Consider the following 27,464-nt stretch of genomic DNA (forward strand, 5'->3'; position numbering starts at 1 on the left):
ATATCAGGCATTAGGAATAATAGAAGAGATACTTTATTAAATATTTATAAAGGAAATAATAAGTAGTCATTAAACTGGGATTTATAAAATCTTGTGATCAACGACAAGCTTATTTTTATATTTCGATAATTTTACTTTAACAATTTAACAATCAAACATTTTTCCCTGTGCATCTTTCTCATTGCTGGATTTGTGCGCAGTTGATGCCTCTGGTGGAATTGGAAATGCGTATTGCCGGCATTGCATTGTGAACATTCTGAACATTGCAACAATGCTATCGAATCGGCGACAATTGTATCGCATAAGCCGAGAGCATTTCCACCGTTTCCATTAGCAGCAAGTCCGAAATATTGGCATCCATTCATTCCCTCCATATTTGAGAGCAACTCATTAGGCCCGAGCATGATTAATTAGAACTGATGGATGGCCAATTGACAGATGGCATAACGAACGAGCAAGGAGCCGCAAGGATACATTATTGATGGACATGCATGCAGGGTATCCGGATCTTAGAGCGAATGCCACTCGAAAAGGGGACACTTGGCATTGCCAGCCAGCACCCTCTGCTAATTGCCCAAGGATATAGAAGGCCAGCCAATACAGGAGCAACGTGGTAAAGTGGCAATAATAACGAATTAGCAAACAATTTCAAGTATTAGCCAAGCACAACTAACTAAGAGGGTGGCCACGAGAGTTGCTAGTTGATTGGAATTTCACAGGAAACTTTAATTGAAATATGCAAAGGGATTAGAGCGATGCAAATTGGCAGAGTCTAAGGGCTGTTAAACTAAGATGTTTTATTAAGTTTTATCAATAAAATAGGATATTCTCTGTTTGGAGTTAGGTTTAATTCAGTTTTCTCTAAGATCTGGAATATTGAAATTAAATTTTAAAACCGTACACCCTTCCTTTGTTCCTCCCTAGGCTGGGGCTTAACTGTTTTCCTTCATGCTCTTTTAAAATAATTTCCATTCTAGCCGTAGTTAGAGCTCCTTAGGGCTTCTAAAGCGTTATTTCCGGTTTTAGAAACTGTCTAAGCACACCTCCCCAACGGAATAACCAACAGCAGGGGGCCACCGAAAAGAAACTATTTCCAGTCAGACAAATGGCGTTAAGCACATAATAACCAATTTCTCTAAATACGGCCATAATTATGAACGCCTACACACACTTATACGCTCAAATAGGACCAACAAACACACACACACACGTGGGCAAAGGATCCTTGTGAAGTGCTGCTGCTGTTCTTGTTTTTGTTTTTGTTTCAACCTACTTCATTTGGCCGCGCTTGTTCCCGCGAACTAAGTTCGTCTCGAAAGAGAAAGTGAAAGCGGGCAAGAATGCGGGGTTCGAGGGTGTTGATGAAAGTTGGTAAGTGGGAGCGGGCAAGGGCAAGGATTTATCGTAATTAGGCATGCATGAGCATATGCTGTCGTCTAAGCTCAAGGATGGCTCTCATCCCGTTTTTTCTCTGCACTGGCAGAAATGAGGGATAAACAAATCGTACTTTTAGTCCTGGCATCAAACAAATTTTGAAAGTGTGCCTAAAACTATGCAACAGTTATTCGGATAAATATTTTCTATTTTTCTTGTTCATTCTTAGACTTCTGGCAAGCATTTTAAATAAATAAAAAAACTTTATTTCATTAATAAATCAAAGGTACTTTTTGTTTTTATGAGGATTAATAGATAATAATTATGCAATCTTTAACAATAAAAACTAATAAATCACATGAACCCATTTTTGATGTACACGATGCACTGTTAGTAATGTATTACTTACCATTACCATTATAATGGCTTAAATAAATTTTTAAAATTAATAAGTCTCATATGTGCTTATTATTTTTGTCAGAATTTACTAACCATTTTCCCTCTGTGTGAGCAAACACAGACTTTGGCAAACAGCAAAGAAAGTGGGTAAGTTTATGGAAGGGGCGATGATGGGAAAAAGGGGCTCCAATGTACATAATTAATTGTGCTGCTGTGTTGGCAAACACGCGGGCGCCGGAAAGTAGGCAACACGCTTTTTTTGGCAAAACGGTTCGCCGTAATTGATTGCCTCATGCACGTCACACAAGTAAAAGCGAAGCCAAAGCGGTGTGTCAATGCGTGAGTGTAGCTGTGTATGTGTATGAGTGTGTGTGGGCGTGTAATTTCTGTTGGAGCTACAAGTATTTTGAAATGAATATTTCTTTAATTAGTTCGCTACTGGCAAAGCTATTTGCTGCGGCCTCCAAAGGGGTTTGGATATGCTAAAAGGCCAAGCCGCAAAAGACTTGACCGCAAATAATAATGCACAAATGTTGCCACACCGCAAGTGTTTCCAGGCAACAAACATACGCACACTCACGCACACTCGCACATGGCAGGGTCTGAATATTTTCTTAAATTAACATTAGCAACATTTGGAACTGCCATTAAGACGGTCGCCCAGCAGCCATTTCAAGTCTCTCGCAAGTCATTTCTGAAAGGTCATCCCGCAAGTACAGTCAAGCTTAAATGAGTTGAAGTTTGAAGATATTAATATTAATATATTATATATAATTATTAAAAAATAAAACTGCCAAATACATATTATTAAAGATCATTTATAATTTAAAATCCCTTCCAAAAAAAAAACTAAGCTACTATACAAAACTAGTAATTTAAGTATTTTATAAGGATAACAGCACTTAAATTTCTTAAGAATTATTCAAGTATATAACAAATAGCAAGTACCAGTATACACTTTAGAGGTCCAACTTTATGGCCTATAGGCTTGGCCAACTTCGTTCGGTGGGCAAAAACAGTTAAGCGTAAACATTGTCGTGGGCCATGTTTAGTTTGGCTTCTTTAAATTATGGCTGCGAGCCTAAGCAAACTAAAGGCAACTTCTGCCCGAGGGCAGGAGTATTATTACCTGGCGCCAGTCAAATTAGCAGGAGCATAAAAAATTACGTATACGTAGTGTAGACCCTTTGGACTGTCGCACGTGTTCATAACCCGTTTGTGGCTGCTCCTGCTGCTGTTGCCAAAACAAAACGTCAAATGTTTGTATAATGGCGAACATTAACATTTAACCTTGAAGGCACAAATTACCGGATTCTTGTCACCTTCGCACGCACCAGGGATCCAAAACCATAGGAAAAAAAGAGGAGCGGAGCAGAGCTGAACGTCAAGAAGGAAAGTTTGTTGTCCGCAACTTTTTACCTCAGCAGGCGGTCCGCGTTGGCAGACCCATAAAAAATCCTGCGGAGAGGCATCAACAGCTACGGAACATATGCGCCATCGTCCCCACTTCGATGATGATAAGAGTGTGCGGCATCGTGGCATTCCGGCATCTTGCCATCCCAGAATCCAGCATCCAGGCATCCTTGTATCCTGACTGCCGCCGCAGCAGCAACAACAGCAGCATGACGTCGGCCTCGCCGTCTTGTGATAAATAGCTTGATTTTAAGCGAAAGGCGCGGGAGTAGATTTATGACACACGCATTTTACCCCAGCAAGAAAGTGGAAAGTCAGCTCCGGTGGAAAAGCAGTGGCAGCGGAAAGGAATGGAAAAAAAACGAATATCGAATGTCACGCAACAGGCCAACACAAAGTAAAGTATCGGAAAATCGCCCATTTAAAGGATATTAATATTTATTCCAGCCTGAGTGTTATGTTGACTTAAAGTCATATTTTTTTGAGGTTTCACGGAAGCTCAAAAAGTTAAAACCATAAAATAAAAAACTGCATTTTCTCTGAAATGCATATCCACTTTTACCATTCAATTTCAAATTGTAATTAAAAACATTCCTTTAAGCATCATGATTCCGTGAACTCTGATTTATGAAATACTGTTGAAGGTAAACAAAAACTTTCACAAAGTCATGGGTATTTAAACTCCAATAAAGCAACACTATTTCTGGATTATCATCTGAGTAGATATATACATTTTCAATATTCATAAAAAGACTTAAGCGCCAGATCAAGTAACTATACCTATTAAAGTGCAGTAAAAGACTTTAAAACACATCATGCAAGCGCTTAATTTATTTAGCCAATTAGGTTAAAAGCTCATCTGAATGCTGCTCTCAATAAATTAAATTTATTTCAGCTTTTTCCCGTCCAACTTGAATGCCAACTTAAATGAGAAATGAGGAAATAAAAAGCGAGATTGCAAACTTATTTAAGTGCTGTATCATAGCCAAATATGCAAAGTGTACATGTTTATTGAAAAGTGATGACTGTTTTATGGCTTTTCCACTTCAAATCGATTACGTAATCAAGGAGTCTCTCTGCTTAAGAGTTAAGCTGCGACAATTGTGCAAAAATTGAGTTGATTCTGGCGAATCCGTGAGAAGTTTTTGATTGAACGTTTAAAGAAAGGACCGCGATTAGGTTTCGTGTTTGCGTCCGGATTCGATTTCCAATCGCGTCGCGGTAGCCATGGTATTCCTGGCAATTTCCTAAACATTGCCAGCCGTCGAAGGAGTCTCCTAAGGAGCTTACACCATCACACACACACACACGCCCACAACTTTTCCACGCTGGCGAAGCAACCTCAACAATTTCAACATCCGGCTTCCGCTGCAATGTAATGGAAACTCGACGCGAAGCCGTGCCTCCATGCTGTGCCAACATATTAAAGTTGGCAAATGCCGAAAGGGGAAAACAGCAAAATGAATTGAGGGAAAAATATGGTAAAATTTATCAATAATAGTTTATAAAAATATACAATTCAATATATATAGATATATATTTATAGACATATATATATATATAATATAATATTTATAATTATTCCAGAGGAAAGAAATATTTAAATCCTTATAATTTTTTGTTTTTCAAATACTTTTAAAAATAATCAACGTAACAAATTAATGAAAATATTAAGTAATCTATTTTCTCTCAGTGCAGAATCGGAATCCTTGAAAGGAACGACTTTATACTGGAAACTCAGAAAATGTCGGGTGCGGAAATCTAAGGCAAGAATAAGACAAGAATGAAACCGAAAGTGACACATTGCAGCGGGAAGTCGAGCGGGACGATGAGCCGATTGTCGAAGGTTTCTTTTGGGGTTTGGAAAGCCGATGATCTCGCCAGGGGGGGGAGGGGTGTTGGGGTGACAGGTGGCCGGAGGATGCCCATAAATCAAGACCTGGCCCAAAACATTCGACCTAAATGCGAACTCATAACTCCCGCACCGCATATAATTCAGCGGCGGCCTTGATTAATTGCTCTTCGCGGCGAATGTGGAAATTATTTTAATTTTCCAACGCCACGCGCATAATTTGAGATAAACTCAACAGCGAAATTTACTCGTAACCGAACACTTATGCGATGATAATTCGTTAGGGTCCCGGAAAATCTCGGCCCTTGTATATCTATAAATTGCTGTGCTGAATATTTTATGCAGATCGAGCAAGTCATTTTCATGAAATGCACATTAAAGATCCTTGGTTTGGCGCCTTCGAGGCAGCGGTGCGTATGCGTGATATCTGAAACGTTTAATTTAAGTCGGCGGCGTAATTTGCAACTCAAACTTAAATCCAGGCTGGCAAACTACTTTTAGATCAGGCAACACCGCAGCCTGACAATTGCCACCCTGCCCCATTTTAACATCTTGAAATGCAGTGCAAACTGACAGAAAGTTTTGAATCGTCTCGCTTATATTCTTTGGCTGTCTTTCTCAAAAAAAGAAAGAGAAAAAAGAATGAAAGAAACGGAGCTGGCGAAATGGGCGGGCTTTGGGCCAAGTCAGCAAGTCAAATAAAAAGTTTTTCGTCAACATTACGCAAATTAGTTTGTCAGTCGAGCCAAGCAAATGCAGCCGACAAAACCCTAATGACATTTAGACTAAGGGATAACTTTTCCGAAAGCCAAGCCGAGATCTTGGCGGTGATGGAGTCCTTTAGACAGCTTCAAGATGCAGTTTTTATCTTCAGTTGGCTTCGCCTGATGGTTCAAGTTATTTTTATCCTGGTCATTATGATTCGATTTGATTTTTAATCTTAATGTTGTTTGGTAAATGTAATAATCTAAGTTTAAATTGTAATTTTAGTTGAAACTTTTATTTTGTTATGTTTCTATAGCTTTAAGGAGGAATTGAACAAGTTTAAATTGTTTTCTTAACTTCCTATCTCTCAGGAAAACTATTTTTCTTAAAGGTTCTCTCTTCTCTCCAAAACGTTTTCCTTTATAAACTTGATTACGTGAAAAATCAAGTAAATTTATGAATATTAAAAAAGGTCAATTGGATAAAATTCTTTACCGACGTCATGATGCACCTTTCATCTTCAGTTAGGTTGCTTAATGTGCCATGTTTATACCCCCTGTCAATTATGATGATTCGATTCGATTTCAGAGGACCTCATTCGATATGCATTAATGCTCCTTTGTGCCGACGGAATCATAAAATCAAATATGCATTGAATTACCGTGCAGGCAGGACAATTATATTATACCTTTTGCCAAAATAAAAAAAATAAAACGAAGGAAAGGACAAGCCGCACCGAAAAAAAGGAATATTTAACTCAATTTTCTGGCCGTGAATTTGGTACCACAAGCAGCTGAGGCACCCGCACCCGAAAATCCCACAACTCCTGAAACTCCATTGCCATTCCTCCAGTTAAAACCCTAAATCGGCCGCATTTTTCACTCAACATTTTTTGTGTATTATTTCGTTTTATATATATTTTAGCTCGTTTATGCGCAAAAGTGCGTGTAATTCAATTTTTCATGCGCCATGTGACAAGGGATGTGGGTGGGGGTCGGTTGCTACCTTTTCTGCCGAAATTAAGACAAAGGGGAAATATGCGCTAAAGGCATATTTGGCACGCAATTTTCCACGGCATGTCCGAATTGATGGGCCATCCCTTTTTTCACAGTTACCCAATACCGTTATCGTTATCAATTTTTAATGCCTTTTGAACCTTTTTATTCGTGCTGTTTCTGAGATAGCATTAACAGAGACCTCGGCGCACTAGATTGTATTATACTTAAGTTTTAAAATGTTGCGAAAGGACATTGTAATTAGGAAATTATCCTAGCGTGGGTTTGTCGGGCGTCGACGGCGTACACGCCCAACCGAAATAGCACGTCTCTGCATCGCAGCGGAGTTGGCGGCGGGAGCACCAGCAACTGGTGGTGGTGGATTCATCAAGCTGGATCCTGATCCTGGTGCTGTTCCTGTTCCTGTCCCTGATCCGGTCCCGTTGGGATTGCGTATCAAACGGTTATTGGGATTACGCGGCGCGCGACCTCCCTGCACGGCACCTTCAAACATACTGCGCTCGATCGCCACCTCTAATTGCAGATCCTCAACGGGTAATACAATTGGTGGACGGTTTCCTGAGGATGAAGCCTGCTGTTGTCCTGGTTGCGAAGGCTGTTGCTGATCTTGCTGAGCCGGCTGCGGTTGGTTGCTTTGTGCCACTGGTTGCGATTGAGTACGCCGATTCGCCTGAGCCTGCTGCTGGCTAGGAGGTCTTATCACCACACTTTGGATTATGGGTCCTGTCACTTCACCATCCAACTCCCCAAGGCATGGGCAATTGAATCGCGACCTCATTAGTTCATCTAGCTCATAGTAATCTTCATCTTCCATGGCCAAATTCGTTTCAAAGCCACCGCAATCATCGTGATTGATGCGTCGTGAAAACTCTACAAAGCTGTGAAGATGTGGAGACAAAACATTACGATCCCTTTCGATAGCAGTAGTATCAGGTCCAAAATTTTCGTCCATCAAAGCTCTGTACTGAGTGTTACACTCGTAGGATATTAGATCATCGTACGGAGATCGCGCAAAGTTGATCAGTTCGTAGAGAAAGTGATCGTATTCGGGGCCAATATAGGTCTCCAAAGTATAGCTAAATTCATAACTTTTCATACTAAATTGTGGAAGCAAACTCAAAATGGACTCGTACACAAAGTAAAGATCCGACTTGCCGGACTTGACGAGCACCGAAATATCCCGATTTACCCAGTCCATAATCCTATGCATTTCGTAGGGATTGCGACTGTAAAAAGGCAGAGGAAGTCGCCAATAATGAATATCTTGATTTTAAAGCCAAACTCACCGAAAATATTCTGGCGACCACTCGCGAAAGTCGGGCATCTCTGGATCCGGGAGGGAATATAGTGAATTGGCGTAGACGTAGACCCGCCAGTTGATCATCTGCCTAGGCATCTTCATTATCCAATTAATATTAAATATGTACAACTTCTAAAATCAAGAAAATGAAGTTTTCTGTGATGGAGAAAATTTCTAGAGCTGTCAATCACAAGTTTGGTTTTACCGTTTCTGTTAGTCTTGTCACTCACACACTGGTATTTTTCCAGTATTATTTTGTTTGGCAAAACTAAACAAATAGTTTTTTAAATATACAATTTGCTGAAGTGGAAATATGAAACGCACTGTACGGGGAACTTTTGTTTACCTCGCAAACGCAAATGAATTATTGGCGCCCAGCGCTACACACATACATATGTTTAGACTAGGGCATATCTACACGATGAGATTTGGAGTTTCTGGTGGCTTAAGCGCAATGCATGTGTATTCTTCAAAAAACAAAAGAAAATTTTTAAAAATAGAATCATTAAAAGTCATTTTATTAGTCTTTGTAAAAAATATTTTAACACAAAATAGTGTTGGAAAATTAATGTGCAGCAAATGAAACAAACTTTTTAGTTAAAGCAATAGGGCTATTCACTCATATTAACTGTCCTTTAAATGTTTTTTCAAAATAACTAATAATTTGCAAGATAAAATATATGTATTATGAATCCCAAAGATCACAAAAACGATGACAACGATTAGGAACACAAAACCCATACATTTTTTAATTCCACTTAAAATAATAAAATCCAACTGCTTTACATTTAATCTTTACATTTATTATGTATTTGATTCGTATTATATATTTTTTGTTCTTCGTATGCTGAGTACACTAAAATTCATAACTGGCCACGCCCATTTATGCAAAAAACATTAACACTCTCGCCATACATTTATCAGAGTTAGTACTATGATTTATAAGCTAAGAACAGTAAATTTAGTTGCCATTGTTTATAGTTAGCATATGTAGGCCGTGGTTAACTTAACGGAATACATTTACAACCGATGTGGGGATAGGAAGATAGGAAGGGTCTGATCTGGGATATCGAATGAATTTTTGGGGTGGGCTATATGAGGGAACATTTAAATAATGTTACAATTAATAGATGTGTAAATGTAACTATATGTATTTTAAGATATTGGTGAATATGTACAACTTAAAATGGCAATCCTAGGCCTAAAATACACCTATTTTGAGCTTACGCTAACTGGTATTAGTTACTTACATAGCAAGCTACATTTATTATTACTTTTTGGGTTCAGGGGTTTTAGGAATCGGAACAATACAAGACGGAAACCAGTTAATCATTCCATTAAATAAACAACTTAAATGAAAATTAAAGTCTGTAGCTTATGCTAAAAACGACGGCTCCCGATCCTCTTCATCATCGTTGTTGTCGCTATCATCCTCATCCTCTTCTTCCTCCTCTGCTCTCCTTTCCTGTTCATCTTCACCATCATCGATATCGTCTTCTTCCTCTTCATCTTGCTCTTCAGTGGCAGTGGCTGTATCCTCTGCAGTTTCCACCTCGGCTTCTCCAACCACGTCGATTGCAGCCTCCCAGGAATAGTTATTCCGTTCATTGATTGCCTCTGGATCCTCATCTGCGTCGGAAAAGAGATGTACATCGTCGCCAACATCTTCCTGAGCTTGCGAGCTGTCGGGCACAGAGTTCTGCAGCAAGTTGAGGGCGATATCCAGCTCTCTAGATCGATCGCTCATCATTTCGATCGCCATTCGATGGTTTAGCGTAGAGAGTTCAATTAGGGAGTTAGCTATGTCATGCTCCTCGACGTTGTCACGTATCAAGGGATCGCCGGAATAGCCTGCAGCCCTCCAGCCGAACGAACTCAAAGGAACGGAACTTGATGTAGCTGATGAACTGCTGGCCAAACTGGCGCTCTGGTTGGATTGATTGCTGTTGCTACAACTACGCCGCCGCTTTGGGACACTACGTCCTGGTTCTGGGTCCTCTGTTAGCGCTGGAGCTGCCTCAGCGTTATGAGGCGCCTCCTGTTGCTGTTCCCTTTCTTCGTCGTCTTCGGGCATTTGTAGCTCTAGTTTAAGGGGTTTCCTATCCTCTAAAGATGCCTCCGCTTTTAGAGTGGCCCGCAAAGCGCTAAGCTGTAGGTTCTCTGTGCTATCATCGTCAGAATCATCACTGCTGGTATTGTTGTTATTTTTGTTGGGTTGACCTAGACGAAAATATAAGACATTTAATAGATTAGAATTAAATCTTTTTGAGTTTTATAGAATTGGAAATTTTGGGCGAACTTGGTGATAAGACCATACATTTAAATACCACTTACCAGATGTATCGCTGCTACCGCCGGCTGATTCGTCATCGGACGAACTAGAGCTGTCACTGCTTTCCGGTTTCTGTGCGATTTTCTGTTGTTCCGCTTGACTCTCAATCTCCAGGGCTACCCGTTCGCTCACATTCTGACCTGAATTTGAAGCCTGTCGTTTCCGTTTGCGAGATGTTCTTTTCCTATTTAAAGCTTTTCCAGAACGTTTTTTCTTTGCAGGCGGCTTGCTTTTTTTCTTGACTGGCTCAGGAATTGTTGAACTACTGCTATCATCGCTGCTGCTGCTGAAGAAGGGAGAGCTTAAGTGGAAGGAGGAGCTGCTGCAGCTGCTATTACTGCTGCCACTGGCACTGCGGGCTGGGACGGAGGACCGCTGGCGCGATCTCTTCGAGCGTGTTGAGCGCGATGTGCGGAACTGATCAAGGCGACGTGCCTCCGCCACCACCAATTTCCAGTTCTTGCCCCTGCTGGCTGCTGCGCTTGTGCTGGGGCCCATGAACAAGCCCTGATCTCTAGTGGCCTGATCACCTGGCGTTTCTACCGCCTGATCCCCAAGACTTTCAGCAGGAGGAGCTCCATTTTCCTCATTTACGAAAACGACATCAGAGTCACTATTCGAGTCAAGGCTAACCTGTTCGGGAGTACGCAGGTGTGGTGGCTTTAGCTCTAACACGAAGACACACTCATCTTCGTCGCCAGAGCTACTACTGGTCTGCAGCTCGATGTGGGCACTCACTGGGAGTGTGGCGCCTGCGTGCCTCCTGCTAGGATTGCTACCGTCGTTTATGGCTGCCACCTCTGCATTAGCGGCTGCATCTCCATCGTCGATCTCTATGACCTCCGCATCCTCGCTGGCAACCGCCGCTGGACGCCTCATGCTCAGATTGATCGCCACTGTTTGGGAGCCTACATTGGATGTGGTTGTGCGTCGTATGGATATGCCAGGGAGCTCACTACCATCGCTGGCCATAGTCACGCTGAAGGAATGTGTGGCACCGGGATTAGTAACAATCACACTGGTCGACGGTCGACCGCTTGAAGGACTCCAGTCGTTGGAGAATTCCGCATAAGCATCTCCATCGCTATCACCGACCTCCAAATGTAGATCATCACCGTTCGACGACTGGGTCTCTACCATGTCTAGCAGATCTACCTCCACCTCCTCCGCAACGCGTGCAGAGTATTGAACCACATGGTCGTAGCCGATCATGTCGAAGGGAGAGCGGGCGAAGTTAAACAGTTCATGGATAAAGTGACTGGTGCGCTCGCCCAAAAAAGGCGACAGCCGGCGACGGAATGTAGGACCTAGTATATTGGTCATAGGCAGGATGTCGTGCATCAACTGCATCACAGTGCTAACGCTATGTGCGGCATTCCTTAACAGGCACACAATGTCGCGATGTATCCAAGGCATCAATCGATGCATCTGGGCGGGATTGTTTCTAAAATTTAAATAGAATTAGTATGCAATGGGTACAAAATATATAAATACGCACCTGTAAAATCGAGCACTCCACTCGCGAAAGTGTCCCGTCAAGCTATCGCTGACTGGCAAGGCATACAACTTTCTGTCATACACATAGCGCCGCCATAGCTGGCTTAAAGAGGTCGACGTGGTCGCATCCTGGTCGTGCCGGTAGTAGTTCATCAACTCCATGCGGTACGGCTCGAAGCGGTTGAACGAGTGTCTACCGGCTGCTACTTCGGCAGCTGGCAATACATCTTCTCCGGCAGCTACTGCTGCTATACCGGCCTCTATGTCGTTGGTCATAACGGCCTGGTTTTGCACAAGAGGCATAAACCTGGGACGCCGAACTATGTGGAAACGCAGAGAGGGATGTTCCGGCGGTACAGGCGATGAGCTCTGTACTGGATAGCGATCGTAGTCATCCAGGGTTCTGACATTGTGTATAATGGTTTTGAAGGGCTGCTTGCACAGCGGGCACTCGGGTTTGATCTGTTATGAAAGTAAACAGCTTTGGAGGAATCATTTCAGATAGTTTATCCTGCAGGTTACTCACCTTACTCCATTCGCACAGGCACTTAAAGCAGAACTGATGCATACACGAGTCCGTGAAGCACTTCTTCTTGCAGCGGGACAAGCAGATCGCGCAATTGGGCGGTGGTGAGGCGCGTTCTGCTGCATTATTCTCTTCTGTGGCTGAGGCACTGGTCCCCGGTTCACCGCTGGCGCTAATGTTGTTTTCCGGCCCTGTGACAACTAGCTCCTCAGCTTCATTGTCTCCGGATTCGCTGCCGCTTTCTGTAAGATCTGCAAACTTCATGGCCGCAGCCGGAAGAGTGTGGGTCCCGACATTGGATCCTACGGATCCCGGCTCGACGATCACAGAAGCACCCACATCTTCCGCTCCCGAATTAGGCACATCTCCGGCATTTCCCCCCGGGTTCTCTTCTGCCATATCGGTGACTATATAGCAGCTATATAGACAGCAAAATCGGCCGGAAAATGGGCGAGAGCTCCGCTCGGAGTTTTGTGTCTACTCTGGCCTCCTCTCTCTCTTTCTCTCCCTGGTCCTCTCGCCCTCTCTCACTCGCTCTCGCTGGCACGCTATTCTATCATCTGGTTAGCAATTCGAGTCTCATGCGTCGTTTTCTAATGGCCATTCACGGGCCCTTGGCCACATTATCAGTATTCCCTTCCGATCTATATGGTAGACAGGGGTTTTTGGCTTGGCACAGAACTGTTTTCAGACCAGAAATCGCACTTTAACTAGGATATTTTAACACCTAAAAATGCAGGAAACTCGATTTTTTGTGCACTACGATGTGACCGTTCCTCGCGTGCCACAAAATGCTGAAGACCACGGGCGTCCGACTTATTTTTTTGTACTTTAAAATATTTGTAATTTCGAAAATGAGTAAAAACTTTCTTAAAACAGCAATTCAACTGTTCAATTCTTTTTATTACTTTTATTGGCTAAATTTCTTGATAGAAAAATATTATTATTTCTTTATATTTCTCTGTGAATTGTTGGTTGATAGAAGTGATGAGATATATTGCTTTGCATATATGTCTGTAAAAATTGTTTAACATATAGAGTACGTAATTTTTTTCCTTTCACAGTACAAAACTTTTTATATAAGTTTATAAGAATTCTACTGAAGATAAATAACTAGAATTTAGTTTCTTATTTTTTTAATCAAAAACTTTTTTTCATATAATGCACTTTTTTTAAAGGGACACTGTAGTGCCTTTTTTAGATTTAACTGGTAAATGAAATAATATATTACATAATTATCCAATTATTGCTATTTTCCTTTGTAAAATAGCAAAAAATCTTACAAATATATATTTAAATGAATACTGATAATAAATATAATAGGTTTCACAATTTCGTGAAATAACATTATGTTTTTAGACGATAAATAAAAATGTTTCTAGGTTGTTCCTTTCCAAACTATTATTTTGATATTTTTTATGCTCAACCAATATTTTGGTATTTAATTTTGCCTAGCCACTCGGCTGCACTGCTTGTGTTATCGATAGTTCTTCGTTCATTGCCTTCTTCTGGCGTCGGTTTCAATTTGCTTGTTTTTAATTGTTGGATTAAATCCGTGTCAAAATGAATCGCCGCAATAAACGTACATCCTATTACCAATACGAAGTATATCTGGACTTCATGGAAAGCAATCCCCTACTGTCAGCCAACAAATTGAATCGAACTCAGGATGGCAAAAAATGGAAGGAGCTAAGCGATCGCCTGAACCATTGCACCTCGGGCCCTACCTTGTCTCCAGAGGAATGGCGTAAGGTAGGTGCACTAGGATAGTTAACCTATGTAACAACAATTAACTGAGCAACCTTTCTCAGCGTCTCAATGACTGGAAGAATACCACACGCTGCAAGTACCGACGCAACGTTGTTTCGGATGATAAAAAAAATTCTATGACTCCCCTGGAAGAAAGAGCTCTGCTAATTTTCTCCTCTGAGCCAATATACCGAGAGGTTCCCACGCTTTCACGTTTCCAACAACTTGTCGAAGAGCACGTGGAGCAGGAAGATCAAGATGATGAGGAAGGCGATGAGGAAGAGGAGGAGGAACAGGAACAGTATCAGGAATATGTCAAACCACAGGAACCTGCGAATCGGACGGTAATCAATGGTCATAGGACCGGCAAACGGATAAGGCTGGAAGGTGCTGGGGAGATCTTCTACGAAGGTGTGTACTAGACCAAAACTAGGGGAACTTGAACACAACTCATATATCTTATTTCAGTAACAAGTCTCACATCGCCAATACAACCCGCCTTAAAGGAACCAGCTAGTTATGGAAAGAAAATCGAGGAGCAGTTGAAACGCATATCGGACATTCATGAAGCATCCTTGCATTTCAAGATAGCCCGCTTCAAGTACAATAATCCCGGATTCGACTATGTCCCGGAATTATAGCTTATATGCAATCATGTACATTATAGTTTGTAAGCATTGAGGGACCTGTAAATTCTGTTATGAATGAATTGGACTGTTTCTATCAGTTGAAAATAGTTTTTATAACACTGAAATAATGGTCATTATTAGGGTTATTGTTGAGAAATATCATTTGACAAAATAAACACATTTTTCATTAATTTATGAACTTAAAAAAGTGACTTTTAATAATAAAGTATCAAGAGTTCCTTAAAATGTTTATGTTTCTTGATGCAAAATGGTTATCTTGGCAGGAATAGTAAAGTGAGACACTTCGTTATCAGCCTGCGAAGTTGAATTCATTTTTTTCTTGAATATTTTTTTAAATATTGATATTATTAAAATAAATAAAACTAAGACCACATAATAAGAAATCTATTTAAAAGGGCGATTTATATTTAGAAGCAAGCATAAATTACTATAAGCTATATATAATGTATGCATTGGTGGTTACAGTCAATTAGATAATAAAATAAAATAGATAATAGATAATTTTATATAAAAACTAGCTAGAACTATCGCCTAACTGCATAAGCTATCGGTTCCCGTTAGTTGCGCAACACTGACGTGTTAAGTACACCCCTGCGTTGCAGCTAACATGCACTAGAAAATCCATAACGCCTTCGCCAGCAATTGTTTGTGAACACTTCTCTTCGTTTTGGTGGCGTCGATTTGCATTTTAGCGCTTTTGACAACGATTTTAGCCAGGAAAGTAGGAACCAAACACACAGAGAGCACACCGGATGAACGGCAAGATGGATCGGCGCAAGAAACGCACCTCCTCGGAGCAATACCAGATGTACATCGACATGATGGAGAGCGACCCAATTTTTGCAACTGGACGAGTGCCGCGCGATTACGACCTGAACTATTTGACCAAAAAGTGGAAGGAACTCTCCGACCGACTAAATAAGTGCGGTTCCGGACCCACACTCACGCCGGAGGAGTGGCGCAAGGTGGGCAGAGATCGCAACACATCATATATACACACGTACAGTTCTTCTAATGTCTAATCCCTTCTTCTGAAACTAGCGCCTAAATGACTGGAAGAACACCACACGCTGCAAGTACAGACGTAGTCTGCTTTCCACAGAGAAAGACATATCGATGACCCCCGTGGAGACCCGCGCTCTGGATCTCTTCGGCAAGGTGCCCACCACCACCGGCGAAACGCTGTTAAATCTAAAATCTGAAAAGGATGATCATGATGACGAAATGGAAGATCTCGGCCAGCGTACTTCGGCAGCATTTCAAAAGGAACTACAGGCCGCCGTGGAAGAGGCCATCAACGATGAGGTCGACGACGAAGAGATGGTGGAGGAGCATGTCGATCACGAGGATATGCTGGACGAGAATCTGACGGATGCCGGCATAACTGCGTCCACAACAGCAGTCAATACAGGCGGCGGTACTTATCGCACTATCGTCGTCGATAACACATCCTTTGAGCATGTCGAGGAGGAACCGCAAACAGTTCAGCCGCACACAATGGAGTATGTCACCACCCGCAGGCCAGCTGCCGCTGTTATTAATCCAGGAACAGCTTCCTCTGGCAATAAGCTGATTAATGGCGAGCTGCCTGTTAAGCGAATGCGCACACAACCTCGGGAGCAAATTATCTACGAAGGTAAGTGTTCCCTTTTGGATAGAAATTACGATTTACAAAAACATTTGCTTGGTTTTCTGACCAAATGTCCATACAACCTCAACATTAACATATATTGCATTAATTGCTTCTGAAACACTTGATTTTAAGAACTATAGAAAACGACTCATAGATCCTTAGAGTTCTTTAAAATCTTCTTTTAATGTTCCAATAAAAAAAAATCAGAAACAATTCTTTTAAAAGATCCAAAGAAACGATTTACTTTCAGACTTAAACTGAGATACGAGGTGTGTTCAAAAAGTAAGGTGACTCTTCAAATTTCGCGAATTTCAAATTTTTCGATTATCGAAACCTTTTAGAAGTTATACGAGTTGTGTTCAAAAAGTAAGGTGACTTTTCAAATTTCAAATTTTTCAAATTTTTCGATTATCTTCAGTTTTGGGAACAAGAAAAAGTCACATGGGGCCAAATCCGGTGAATATGGTGGCTGAGGCATTATTGTGGTGTTGTTTTTGGCCAAAAAATCCAAATCCTTTGATCCATATTTTTCGATAGCAAAAAATCGCCGAGCTCGCAAAATAACTTGTAACTTTACGCCTCTCACAACCAAACAAAAGAGGATGTTCCATTGAAACTTGGTACAGATGTTAGGGAAGAGTGTACCAATATAACAAAACAAAAAAATCGATAATCGAAAAATTTGAAATTCGCGAAATTTGAAGAGTCACCTTACTTTTTGAACACACCTCGTACAGTGTAAAATGAAATTTACTATATTATGAAATTCTGTGTTTATCATATTCGACTTTTTTTGCCGACATACTAATGTAATTTCCCCTCCACAATTTCAGTTAAAAATGCGCCGCGGTGTATTTCGAATATGCAGGCCGTGCCGCCACTGCACAGTACAAAGCTGGACCGTGAGCCCAGCTCGCTGACTACTGCATTGAGTAGCAGCGACGCACAGCAGATCGCCCATCAGCTGAAGCGTCTGGCGGACATAAACTACGAGACACTGCAGTTTGAGATTGCGCGCTTTAAGTTCAACAACCCGGGCTTCCAATACGAGCCGTCCTTATAGTGGTCCAAGCAACAGGACGAGATCAGTGGGTCTAAGCAATCAGAAAAAACTCCAGCACCAGCAGAAGCGACGACGAAAGGATCAGTACTGGTAAAAGCAGTTGAACGAGGCAAGTCAGCTCGCATTGTATAGTTCTATAAATGCTATTAAATGCTTTTCGGCATTCGAACGGTTTTTAGCTCTCCCAGTTCTGTTATCTGTCGGAACACAAAATCGTAACATATAGTAGCCAGATTAGTTTAAAATTTAAATAGATTTTTATTGTTTAAACGATTACTTTCAAATTTTCAAGCACTTAAATTACGATATCCGTATGAATAAGCCTAAAATTGTAATATCTAAAGTAAATAAAATTGGACAAGTAATTTTAACGCGTTGTATGTAAATGTAAAGAATAAAGTTTACCAATGATAAATATGCGCCGCACCGACGTGCTCCACCTTTTGCCTGTTGTAGCATTTTTAGGTTTATTTATGACGCCGTGGCCAGAATCGAAGCCAACACGAAAAGTCCATTAATCAAAGGTTGGGAGATGGCGTCGACAACGCATATATGCATTGTGCCTGGCTGTGTTTGGGTCATTTTAACCTGACCGCCAACTAGTGGGCGCACTTTGTAACTGTCAGGAGCGCCTGGAGGCTGCGATGCGAAAGAAATCACTTGTAGCTGTTATAGTGTTCTGATGCTGATGCAACAAGTGCCGATCCAAAGTCCTCTGTTCTTGCTCCTCCTCCTCCTCCTCCTCCACCGCATGGATAACTGCAATGGGCAATAGATCATTTGCAGGCCGTGCGCTGCGAATCATAAATTACCGGGGACGACCAAGGAGCGGCGGATAGGGTACAGACCTCCGCCAATGGGACGACGCATGGCGTTCCGTTAGGAATCGTTGCCATCTCGATGATAACTGCGCAACACGTCGTATGCTTAATCTGTTATTTTTGCTAAAGTACACTGGAAAAGGTATACCCTAAGAATATCAAAGTTCCTTAAAAGTAAAGATTTAAGACTATTTCTGATAAAATGTATTTTAACTACTATGGTCCTAGTTTATAAAATTTATATAAAATTTTTCGAGATGAAAAGTTTTTGTTCTTATATATATTATATATATATATTTGGATATACTATAAAATATATATAATATAACACATCTGTAATGATCCTATGTTGATCATTGATTTCTTTGACTGTTTTCCCTTTCCAAGCCGCTGTCGCCTGTGTGGGTGCCGCTCGGCCTTTGATGAAATGCCCGCAGGCAAAGCTGATTAACCTGCACACACACTTCTTTGGGAAATGAGTGTCTGGGACCCAGATGTCTTCTTCTCACATGGCCATGAAATGGAGACTCCATCTGGGACTGGGACCAAGTTTGAGGAACTGTTGGGTCGTTGCTCAAAGTGCATGCCCAGTCCATTAAACAGTTCGTGTTGCACTCGTTTCGCGTGGCCATCCATGGGTATATGAGTCCATGGATTTCGTTCGGTCTGGGAATGGGTATGGGTTCAGGGCCTAGGTTTGGGATTGGGTTTTTGGTTTTGGGCTTGGACGAAGGCACACATGACAGCCAGCGTGCAGAATTGACCCCATGGGCGGGTGCTATAAAAATGCAGCAAAAGAAAAAGTACAAAATAAGACCATGAAATAGTGTGAAATGGGATTCGCAGTTGAAATACCCTAAGCCTCAGGGTAAGAAATTAGATAACTAAGTACAAGAACGCGATAACATTCTAAAATTAAATAGACTCTAGATAGTTTTTCATCGCCAAAATCATACCTTTAAACAACTTACAGCAGAAATATTATCAAATTCGTATCCGAATTTAAATAACAAAATGTACTCATCTACCAAACTCAGCAATACCCCTTAAAAAGGATTTAAAAAAGAGCCACTCGTGAGTCAAAAATCCCTTAGTCTAGCTGTCCCATGTAAATTGATGAATGAATCCGCTCCGTCATGTATTCGAAATGACTAACTCGAAACAGACTAAGCCATGCCGAACTGAATGTGGAGTTTTTTCCAAAATAAAGGCAGGAAATAAAATGACCAGAAAAGGCGCACCTACAAACTAAACCTCTCTAGTTGACAAGACTAAAAAATGTGGCCTGAATTGATTATGAAAGTGGACAACCTGACATGAATGAAAACATCATTCCGAACGGAGGCAGATAGACTTCTTAATTTCTATAGAGTTAATATTTTAGAAGAAAGAGCGATCCATAAGTTTTAAAATTTCTTTTTCAAATGCAAGACTAAAAGTGTAATTATATGTAATCTACTTACAAGCAAGTATTGCTTTTAGCCATGATTTTTCAGTTTTGATTTAAATAACTCGAAAATGTAAAGTATTTTTTGTTTAATTTATAAATGACTCCCTTTGTTACTGCTAGCAAAGTATTAGCTAAAAGTCAAAACCATGGTCAAGGCACATATGCTGGGAACGGGCATCTGGCAACAGGCCACTTGCAACTTGCAACCTTTCAACCATTATTCTGGCGCAAAAGTGCAAAGCGTTTTTATGCCGGCGATTATTACGCTTGATCCTGAAGCACCGAAGGGTCAATTGATGTTTGTGATGACGCTGAATTGTGTTGATGCTGCTCGTCGTACCGACAGCAAAAGCTATAGCAACAGCAAAAGCAACGGCCAGCAGCAACATGCAACATGCAACAGCATTGTGGTCACTTGTCTGCAATTTGCCTTGGAATTTTAAGCATAGGCGAATATCCCCCATTTCTTTTATTATACATATATATTTTTTCCCCCAGTTTTTTCTTTTTTGTAGTAAGTTGCTGTTGTTGTAGCTGCTGCCGAAAATTGCATTTCTTGGCCTGGCAGCGATAAAGCGTCAACAGCAATATTCGCTTTGCGCTGTGGCCAGTTGATATATCACTAGGCAGAGATAATGCCCCGCAGCCAAATCAGGCCATCATCAAAGCCGGCTTTTGATATAGAAATTATTTATAGGCCAAGAAGAAGATGAAGGAGGAACCAACTGAAGGCGGTCAGCAATCGTAAATCTAAAGATCCTTTTCTTAAAAGCTTAATTCCGAACAATTATTATGGACCAGCTGGATCTCTTCCTCATATCAAATTTGATGGGTCCCGGCCATGTTGCTGCTGTCCAGCGTGTAATTATATTAGCATGATCTATGCCATTACGCGCACACACATCGATATGCGGCAATTAGTGCTGCGGACGAACAAGTACAACTATCGACTAAACAATATGGCCAGCGGGCGTTTATAGCCAACGACAGGCCATTATTGACGCCACTCGATGGACTAGCCATCATCGATTGCTGCGGTTCCTCCATGTTGCCGGCTGCTGTCGTTCCTGCTTTCTGATTTCTGCCTTCTGCTCCTAGTGCTGCATGCAAATTGTCGGCGGCCTAAACGTTTCGCAAAAGTCAAAGGGGGCAATGTTTGGTTTTAGGGGAGCAGGATGGGGGGACAGTTGTCCAAACTAAGCTGGAAAAAATATTAAGCGCTGAAATGGCGCCCTCTCAGCTGAAAGTCATAAACACGCACTAATTGCAGCCGTGATTTGTTGCACAGAGCATTAATGGCGTTCACAGGACCAACATTGCGAAACGGCAGCAACATCGACTCAAATCGATGCCTAATTGCCCATAAATGGCAGTTTTCGTTGGCGACATCAAAAAGTAAAGCTTTCAGCAACAACACACACAAAAAGTCCAAGTGCCCTCTCTGATTTATAAACAAAATTTAACAACCAAACAGCGAGTTAGGGCATTAAAAATGATGTAGTTGCTGCTGTTGGCATGATGTTGCTACCGCGACGGCCCTGCAATTAGGCGCCACTCCTGGCGGGGTGGTCTGCCATGTCGCCAGTGTGGCGATCGAATCGATCGATCCCGTCGATATACAAATCGATTGCTTGATCTCTCACTTGCAACAGCAGCAGCACTAGGACTACCAGCAGCAACAGCTACTCCAAGAATCACCAGCAGCAACATGAAAAGTTGCTCGCGTGGTCAGCGCCAATTACTTAGAGCATATCAATTATATTACGGCAATGCATTGTAAAATAAATGCCCAGAATGATAGCCAGTTGCTGTGGCTGCTGCAGTTGCTGCTGATGTTGCTAGTTGTAATTGAACTGCGCGTATTGCGCAATTATTATTTTGTGCATTTGCAATTGCAAGTGCCTACTGGCTACACTATACTCTTCAACCTCAAACTTCCATCCTGCGTGTCTGTTCATATGTTTTCATTACTTTTGCCCATTATGCGTGTACGTGACGCACAATTTGAAATTGCCAGGAGTTGGGGAGCCAAAAGGCGGAGGGCTCATAAGCCGGATACACGGCGTCCAAATGCGCACAATTCCAGCCAGAAACCAGCAGCCGGCATTGACTTGCAGCTCCTCCTTTCAGCCAGGTCCAATCCACTGTGGATCGTCGTCTGTTTGTGGCTTTTGTTTGCTGTTCAAGTTTACAATTTTAATGCACTGCCACTTGACTGTTGACAGTGGTGCGTTGATGTTGCTGTTGCTGCTGCTGTTGGTGTAGCTGTTGCTGTTGGTGGTGTTGCTGCGGTACTGAATGTGTCAGTGTGTTGGATTATTGATTTTATGCTGTGTACGTGAACACAACCTTGCCGGTAGTCGCTGGTGTTGCTGTTGTGCATTTGGTGTTGCTGCCGTGCTGCAACGCCTGCATTTAGCTCTTATTTCGCACATGCCCGAAAATGAAATGCATGTTTATGTTTCCGTTTCTGTTGAAGCCATCATATGCTGATTCATGGTGTTAAGGGGAGAGCTTTATTATTATTTTTTCGGAACCAAGGTTAGCTAAATATGTGGAAGAGAGGGAGCTAGGCTTTTTATAGACAACGAAACCCGATGACACGCGCTTTTTTTTAAAAGTAATTTCAGATTTATGTGGAAGAAAAACATAAATGTTTGGCTTGGGATTTATTTGTTTTTATTGACGTTTTTGGAAAGGAATATCTTTTATTGCTTTTTAAGCACATACATTAAATAAGAAACTAAAGTTTTTGTAAAGTTTTCTCTCCATTGGGAATTATAAAACCATTATCTGCGTTTTAATTTTTTCATTAGCAATTTTTCTATGATTTTCATTCCTTGTATATTTTCCTGGCCTAGGATAACTACCAGCTTTCATGTTTGTTTTTATAATCACATCCATCTCAAGCCAAACCAATTTTGCAAAACAAGGTTGGCCTGGCACCTTTTGACCACCTAGATGTGGGTGACCCAAGCCCCATTAAGTACATTACCAATCGCACCAATAAGGGGCCAACAATGGATTCCTGGACTGACATCGTTAGGGCGCAACAATTGCTACAATTGCTGAATATGATTGAAGTACTTTCGAAGGTAACGAGGCAGCAGCGTCGAACATGGCCTTCATATCAAACTGGCATCAAACAATTTCAAATGGATCGAATGAGAAATCGTCAGAGCTGGCCAATTGCATTTGGGATGTTGCTGTTGCTGCTGCTGTTGATGCTGATGTTGCTGCTTTGTATGCATGCAATGAACGTGATCGGTTGCAATTTCAGCGACTCGAGAACAAAGTGGGCAAAACGAAAGGATAGAAGTTGATCGGAGCGACAATGTTGCCGACGCACAGGAGCAGCATCAACGACGTGGCTTCGATGTTGCTGCCACATTTCACTGGTCCCGATGATTGAAATTCTAAGACCAGAGTCGAAATACTGTATTCGAAACTGACTCCCAGTTGAAGTCCAAAGTCGTCTGACGCTGACCTTTTCGCATGAGAATCATCGACGGCAGCTGATGATGGATGCACTGCCAAAGCCAACTTGATCTGGGCCCAAAAGAGCAGGTAAAGGGGGCTGAGAGCAATGTCAGCTGGAGCTGTCAGTACGTGCAGCTCGTCTTGGTCAATTTAGGTGCGAGGAAAGTTGGTTTCTTTTCTCAATTGCTGATTTTTTTTAGCCAATAACTTCGCAGTGCTAGAAAAATGGTTTGCATACTATTTAAATTGCTGGTGAGTTTTTCTTCTCAAAAGTTTACAATCAAATACGGAGAGTTTGTAGTATTTAATGTTTTTTTAACGCAATATATATGTTAAGTCCGAATAGTGAATTAGCATTTTTTAAGAATATTATGTTGTATTATGTATGTAGGTAAAAAATCAATAAATAATTAAAATATACATTTTCTGGTTTAAAAATGTAATAAAACTCACATTCAGCTAAATTATTTATCATTTATTATTTAAAGAAAATTTCTCTAAGATCATAAAAAACTGAAAGTTAATGTTAATTTAGTTTCTGTAAGTTATGAAAGTGTAACGGGTGTATGAATATTACATTAAAATATATTGAAAAAATAATAAAATTGTTTTTGCAGGTATTTTATAAACCATATTGATAGATTAGTAGTAAAGACATAAATCATTATATTTTAAAAATAGTTATGTAATCGGGCATTCCTATGTAGCAGAAAAGAGCAGTTTATCTATTTGATATTCAGTTTCCTTGGTTATATAACGAGAGTTCACTGTACGCACCACGCGACGGATAATTGCGCTCGCCCATCGAAGAGGCTAAAAGAGGTAGAAAAAAATAAATAAGAAAAGTAAAGAAAAACCAGGCTGGCAGGGAAACTTCTTCGAGTCGTCAATGTTGTCGTTGTTGTCGTTCCATTCCATCGTGGAATTTCACAGCGGAGCATGGAAATTTGTTCGATGGCTTGTCTTTCAACGTCCCTCCGCCCGTCTCCACCATTTTTGTGTTTGTTTGATTTGGATTTGATTTGATTTCCAGGCGGTGTTGTTCTATTACACTGGGAAAAACAATCTTATGCTGGAGGATGAATTTGTTTTATGTTTAATGTAATATATATCAGGAGTTAAGAGAGAGGGAGTATAAATATTATTTATAAGTAATCATTTTGAAAAAATATTTTGTCATCGTATTTGTAAACCTTGAAACATAAATAAAAATGAAATTATTTAGTATAACATCTTTTTTAATAAGGAATATGATTGTATCCTTTATCGCTAACCTAGATTAGTAACCTCAGTTTTGCTTGTTTCAAGAATATGTTTAACTTAACATCCGATCAAATACAAGAGCGTTTATATTTATTTAAAAATATTAACATTTCAATATCCATCTTTTGCCATTTTCTTAGTATAGCTTACGAATTTATCTCAGTGCGCACCTTCTCTTCTGCACTCCTTACTCTCTCCTTCTACTCACCTATAAGACCTATTCAAATGTTCTCTCTCACAGTTTCTTGACCTTTCTTCGTGTGACGCAGTCGCCGTTCGCAATTGTAACTGCACATGCGCGCGCCTTATTCACCATCGTTCCGTCCCTTTTCTTCCGCCCCCAATTGGCCGTTTGGCAATTTTGCAACTTTGGAGCGACTCCTTCTGCCCCCAAGATCTTGTTGTTGTTCTTGCGGGAAATGCGATTGACGGTAATTGGTTGACGTTTGTCTTATTTAAATTTGTTTTCTTTGGGATTTTTCAACGTCGCTGCTGCTGATTCTGATTCTGATTCCTCCGCTGCTGGTGATTCTTCTGCAGCTACTCCCGCCTGATTCTTGCACGCTCCCATGATCCGATACCCTGTAAAAGATTGATAGAGTACATCCGAACTATGGAACTTGAAAGGTGTGCATTACTATGTATAAAAATAAAATATTCTTTTTCTTTAAAACTTTATGCCTCTTAAAATTTATTTTAATTAAATATAATATAGTACATAATTTGTCTTAAATAAATTATAAATACTAATATGCGTATTTCTCAAAAATCTTGATATCATTTAAAAGCAAAATAATAGAAATAATAAAGTTTAATTGGGTAACAAGTCCTATAGAGGTTATCATTATATTAGAAATTCTTAACGTTTTCGGTTAAGACACATTTTTAGTCACAGGTAATCTTTAAGTCGTTTCCTTTGCCAAACTTCTAGCTCCATTTCTTGTTTTCTTTATGGACTTTTCTCAAGATGTTCCCTCCACCTCCTCCACCTTTTTGCCTTGCTTAACCCCTTCTCCACCACTTACCAACTTGCAAGTTCCACTTCGTTCTGTGGCGCGCGGCGTGCAACTTTAATTGAAATGAAATGAGTTTCGTCGATTTGTGTTCTAGGAATTTGTTTTTTGATTGTTTTCTTGTAAATTTGAATGATTATCGAGCCAGTTGCAGCAGTTGTTGCATTTGCAGTTGCAGCATTTGTTGCAGCAGTTGCGCAATTGCTGTTGCAGACGAGCTGCAAAAACAAAATAAACAAGCCGACGAGCGGAGCGTAATTGCAGATCACATGGATCAAAGACCCTAGGTCTTTATAGATCTACGAGCTAGCTATATGAAGTTTGCATTTTTCAGCTCCTCCTCCTCCTCTTTTCTTGGCTTTTACCTCCTATTTTGTTTTTTTTTTACTGCCTGATCGATGGCCAAGGTAATTGAGCTGCGAGAACTTTTAATTGTGTGTTTGTGTCGCGGAAGCGTTTTCCGAACTGGGCCAGAATTGCAAAGCAAAAGCCAATTTGTTACCGCTATATCGCCACGTATCGCTTCCATCGCGATAAAACTGCCACGCTAAACGCTGCCACTTCCTCAAGTAAATACTGCAACACGTACAAAAAATTCTAAAGCCTATAATAACTTCGTTTCTAGTAGATTAAATAGTGTTTTCATTCTTGGAAACTTTGGCATATGCTGCCTATTATTTAGTTGATGTTGGCTAAATGCTAGCTATATCCTTCGGTTATAAGTTAAATTATAAATACTAAACATTTTTCAAGATAAAATAGAGGTATTACGAGGTATATATTAAGTAAAAATATAGTAGATGGCTTAATCCAACATTAAACAAGATATTAAGCTCATAACCATATTCTATAAGTTTTCTATCAGTGCATTGCCATAAGAACCGCGGGAAACCGATGGAACCGTCCGAGATTGAAACCGAAACTGATGCGTAGTTTAGGGCGATTTACACACAGTTTAAACAGACATCCTGATACAAATCGCCAGTTCTTCAAGGAGGGTGGATCGGTAGAGAATAGGATTAGGAGTAGTTGGGGCAGGAGGGGCCATTGGGAAAGAGCAGCTGCGGGTCCAGTCTTCCTGGTGCCATAACTGTAGCAAATGGCCAGGCAACATGCAGGTCCCCCGGACTCTGACTCAATCTCGGTTCTTTGGATCCCAACCCGCACCTCAACCTTAACCTTTTGTAGCCTAATGTCTTTTTTTTTTCCTTATTTACCATAAAATATCTCAAGTGATCTTTTTAAATATTTTGTTAATTAGAGAAACTATAATATTTTGCAGTGGAATTTTACGGAATGGAAAATGGTTACTACAAATCATTCTAAATATGTTTATAGGGTTAATTTGCGTCTTAACTTGAGCCCAAGCAGCACTCGCTGCTTGAAAAGATCTTTGGCGTGGGCGTCTGTGGTGGTTATAAATTGCACATTTGATGAGCAGAGAAACGTTTATGGTTCTCCCTGATCTGCTGGCTCCTCCCGATCCGATCCATCCTCCTGGTTTCCCGGAGTCTCCTCTGCCTTTTAGCGCTTGCATGCGGCTGATTAATTGTGCCAACGTCATAAACGTGATGATATCGCAATGCAAGCGCATTTTTCATGTTATTCAATTCGTTGCCCCCAGCTCCAGCTCCAGCTCTAAAGCTCCAGTTCCTGGCCCAGCTGCAGCTCTAGTTTTAGCACAGGGAAAAAATAATTTATGTTTCCTTAACTTTAACTTAATAATAAACAATATAAAGGTTAGAAATCCATGATTAATGTCGCAATAATAAATACACAGTGTAAAGTATAATTAAGTTGATGGTTGAAAAATCTTTTACTAATTTGGTTTATCAGTTTATTAAGTTGAGATTATATCCATAACTAAACAGTTTATTACTAAAACGTAAATAATAAATTAATATGTTAATATCTTTTAACAACATGAG

The 27,464-nt window shown here is 40.8% G+C and overlaps 4 protein-coding genes across 4 annotated transcripts; 2 read left to right on the forward strand and 2 right to left on the reverse strand.

Moving 5' to 3' along the window:
* Positions 1-6,735: 6,735 nt before the first annotated feature.
* On the reverse strand, positions 6,736-8,155 carry LOC108111921. Its single transcript, XM_017221562.2, has 2 exons — positions 8,046-8,155; positions 6,736-7,985 (listed from the first exon to the last, which is right to left on the reverse strand). The coding sequence occupies exons 1-2, from the start codon at positions 8,153-8,155 to the stop codon at positions 7,013-7,015; spliced, it is 1,083 nt and encodes a 360-aa protein (XP_017077051.2). The 3' UTR covers positions 6,736-7,012.
* Positions 8,156-8,840: 685 nt separating this feature from the next.
* On the reverse strand, positions 8,841-13,499 carry LOC108112007 (E3 ubiquitin-protein ligase Topors). Its single transcript, XM_017221744.2, has 4 exons — positions 12,415-13,499; positions 11,890-12,350; positions 10,394-11,835; positions 8,841-10,279 (listed from the first exon to the last, which is right to left on the reverse strand). Exons 1-4 carry the CDS (start codon positions 12,811-12,813, stop codon positions 9,435-9,437), a joined length of 3,147 nt encoding a protein of 1,048 aa, XP_017077233.2. The 5' UTR covers positions 12,814-13,499; the 3' UTR covers positions 8,841-9,434.
* A 387-nt stretch (positions 13,500-13,886) lies between these two features.
* LOC108112008 lies at positions 13,887-14,983 on the forward strand. Its single transcript, XM_017221746.2, has 3 exons — positions 13,887-14,166; positions 14,226-14,574; positions 14,632-14,983. Exons 1-3 carry the CDS (start codon positions 13,978-13,980, stop codon positions 14,802-14,804), a joined length of 711 nt encoding a protein of 236 aa, XP_017077235.2. The 5' UTR covers positions 13,887-13,977; the 3' UTR covers positions 14,805-14,983.
* Positions 14,984-15,431: 448 nt separating this feature from the next.
* LOC108112048 lies at positions 15,432-17,926 on the forward strand. The gene is made up of 3 exons (XM_017221801.2): positions 15,432-15,778; positions 15,855-16,449; positions 17,280-17,926. Exons 1-3 carry the CDS (start codon positions 15,566-15,568, stop codon positions 17,507-17,509), a joined length of 1,038 nt encoding a protein of 345 aa, XP_017077290.1. The 5' UTR covers positions 15,432-15,565; the 3' UTR covers positions 17,510-17,926.
* Positions 17,927-27,464: the final 9,538 nt, after the last annotated feature.

Source organism: Drosophila eugracilis, unplaced genomic scaffold (genome assembly GCF_018153835.1).
Source record: "Drosophila eugracilis isolate 14026-0451.02 unplaced genomic scaffold, ASM1815383v1 contig_90, whole genome shotgun sequence".
In the NCBI taxonomy this organism is placed as follows: domain Eukaryota; kingdom Metazoa; phylum Arthropoda; class Insecta; order Diptera; family Drosophilidae; genus Drosophila; species Drosophila eugracilis.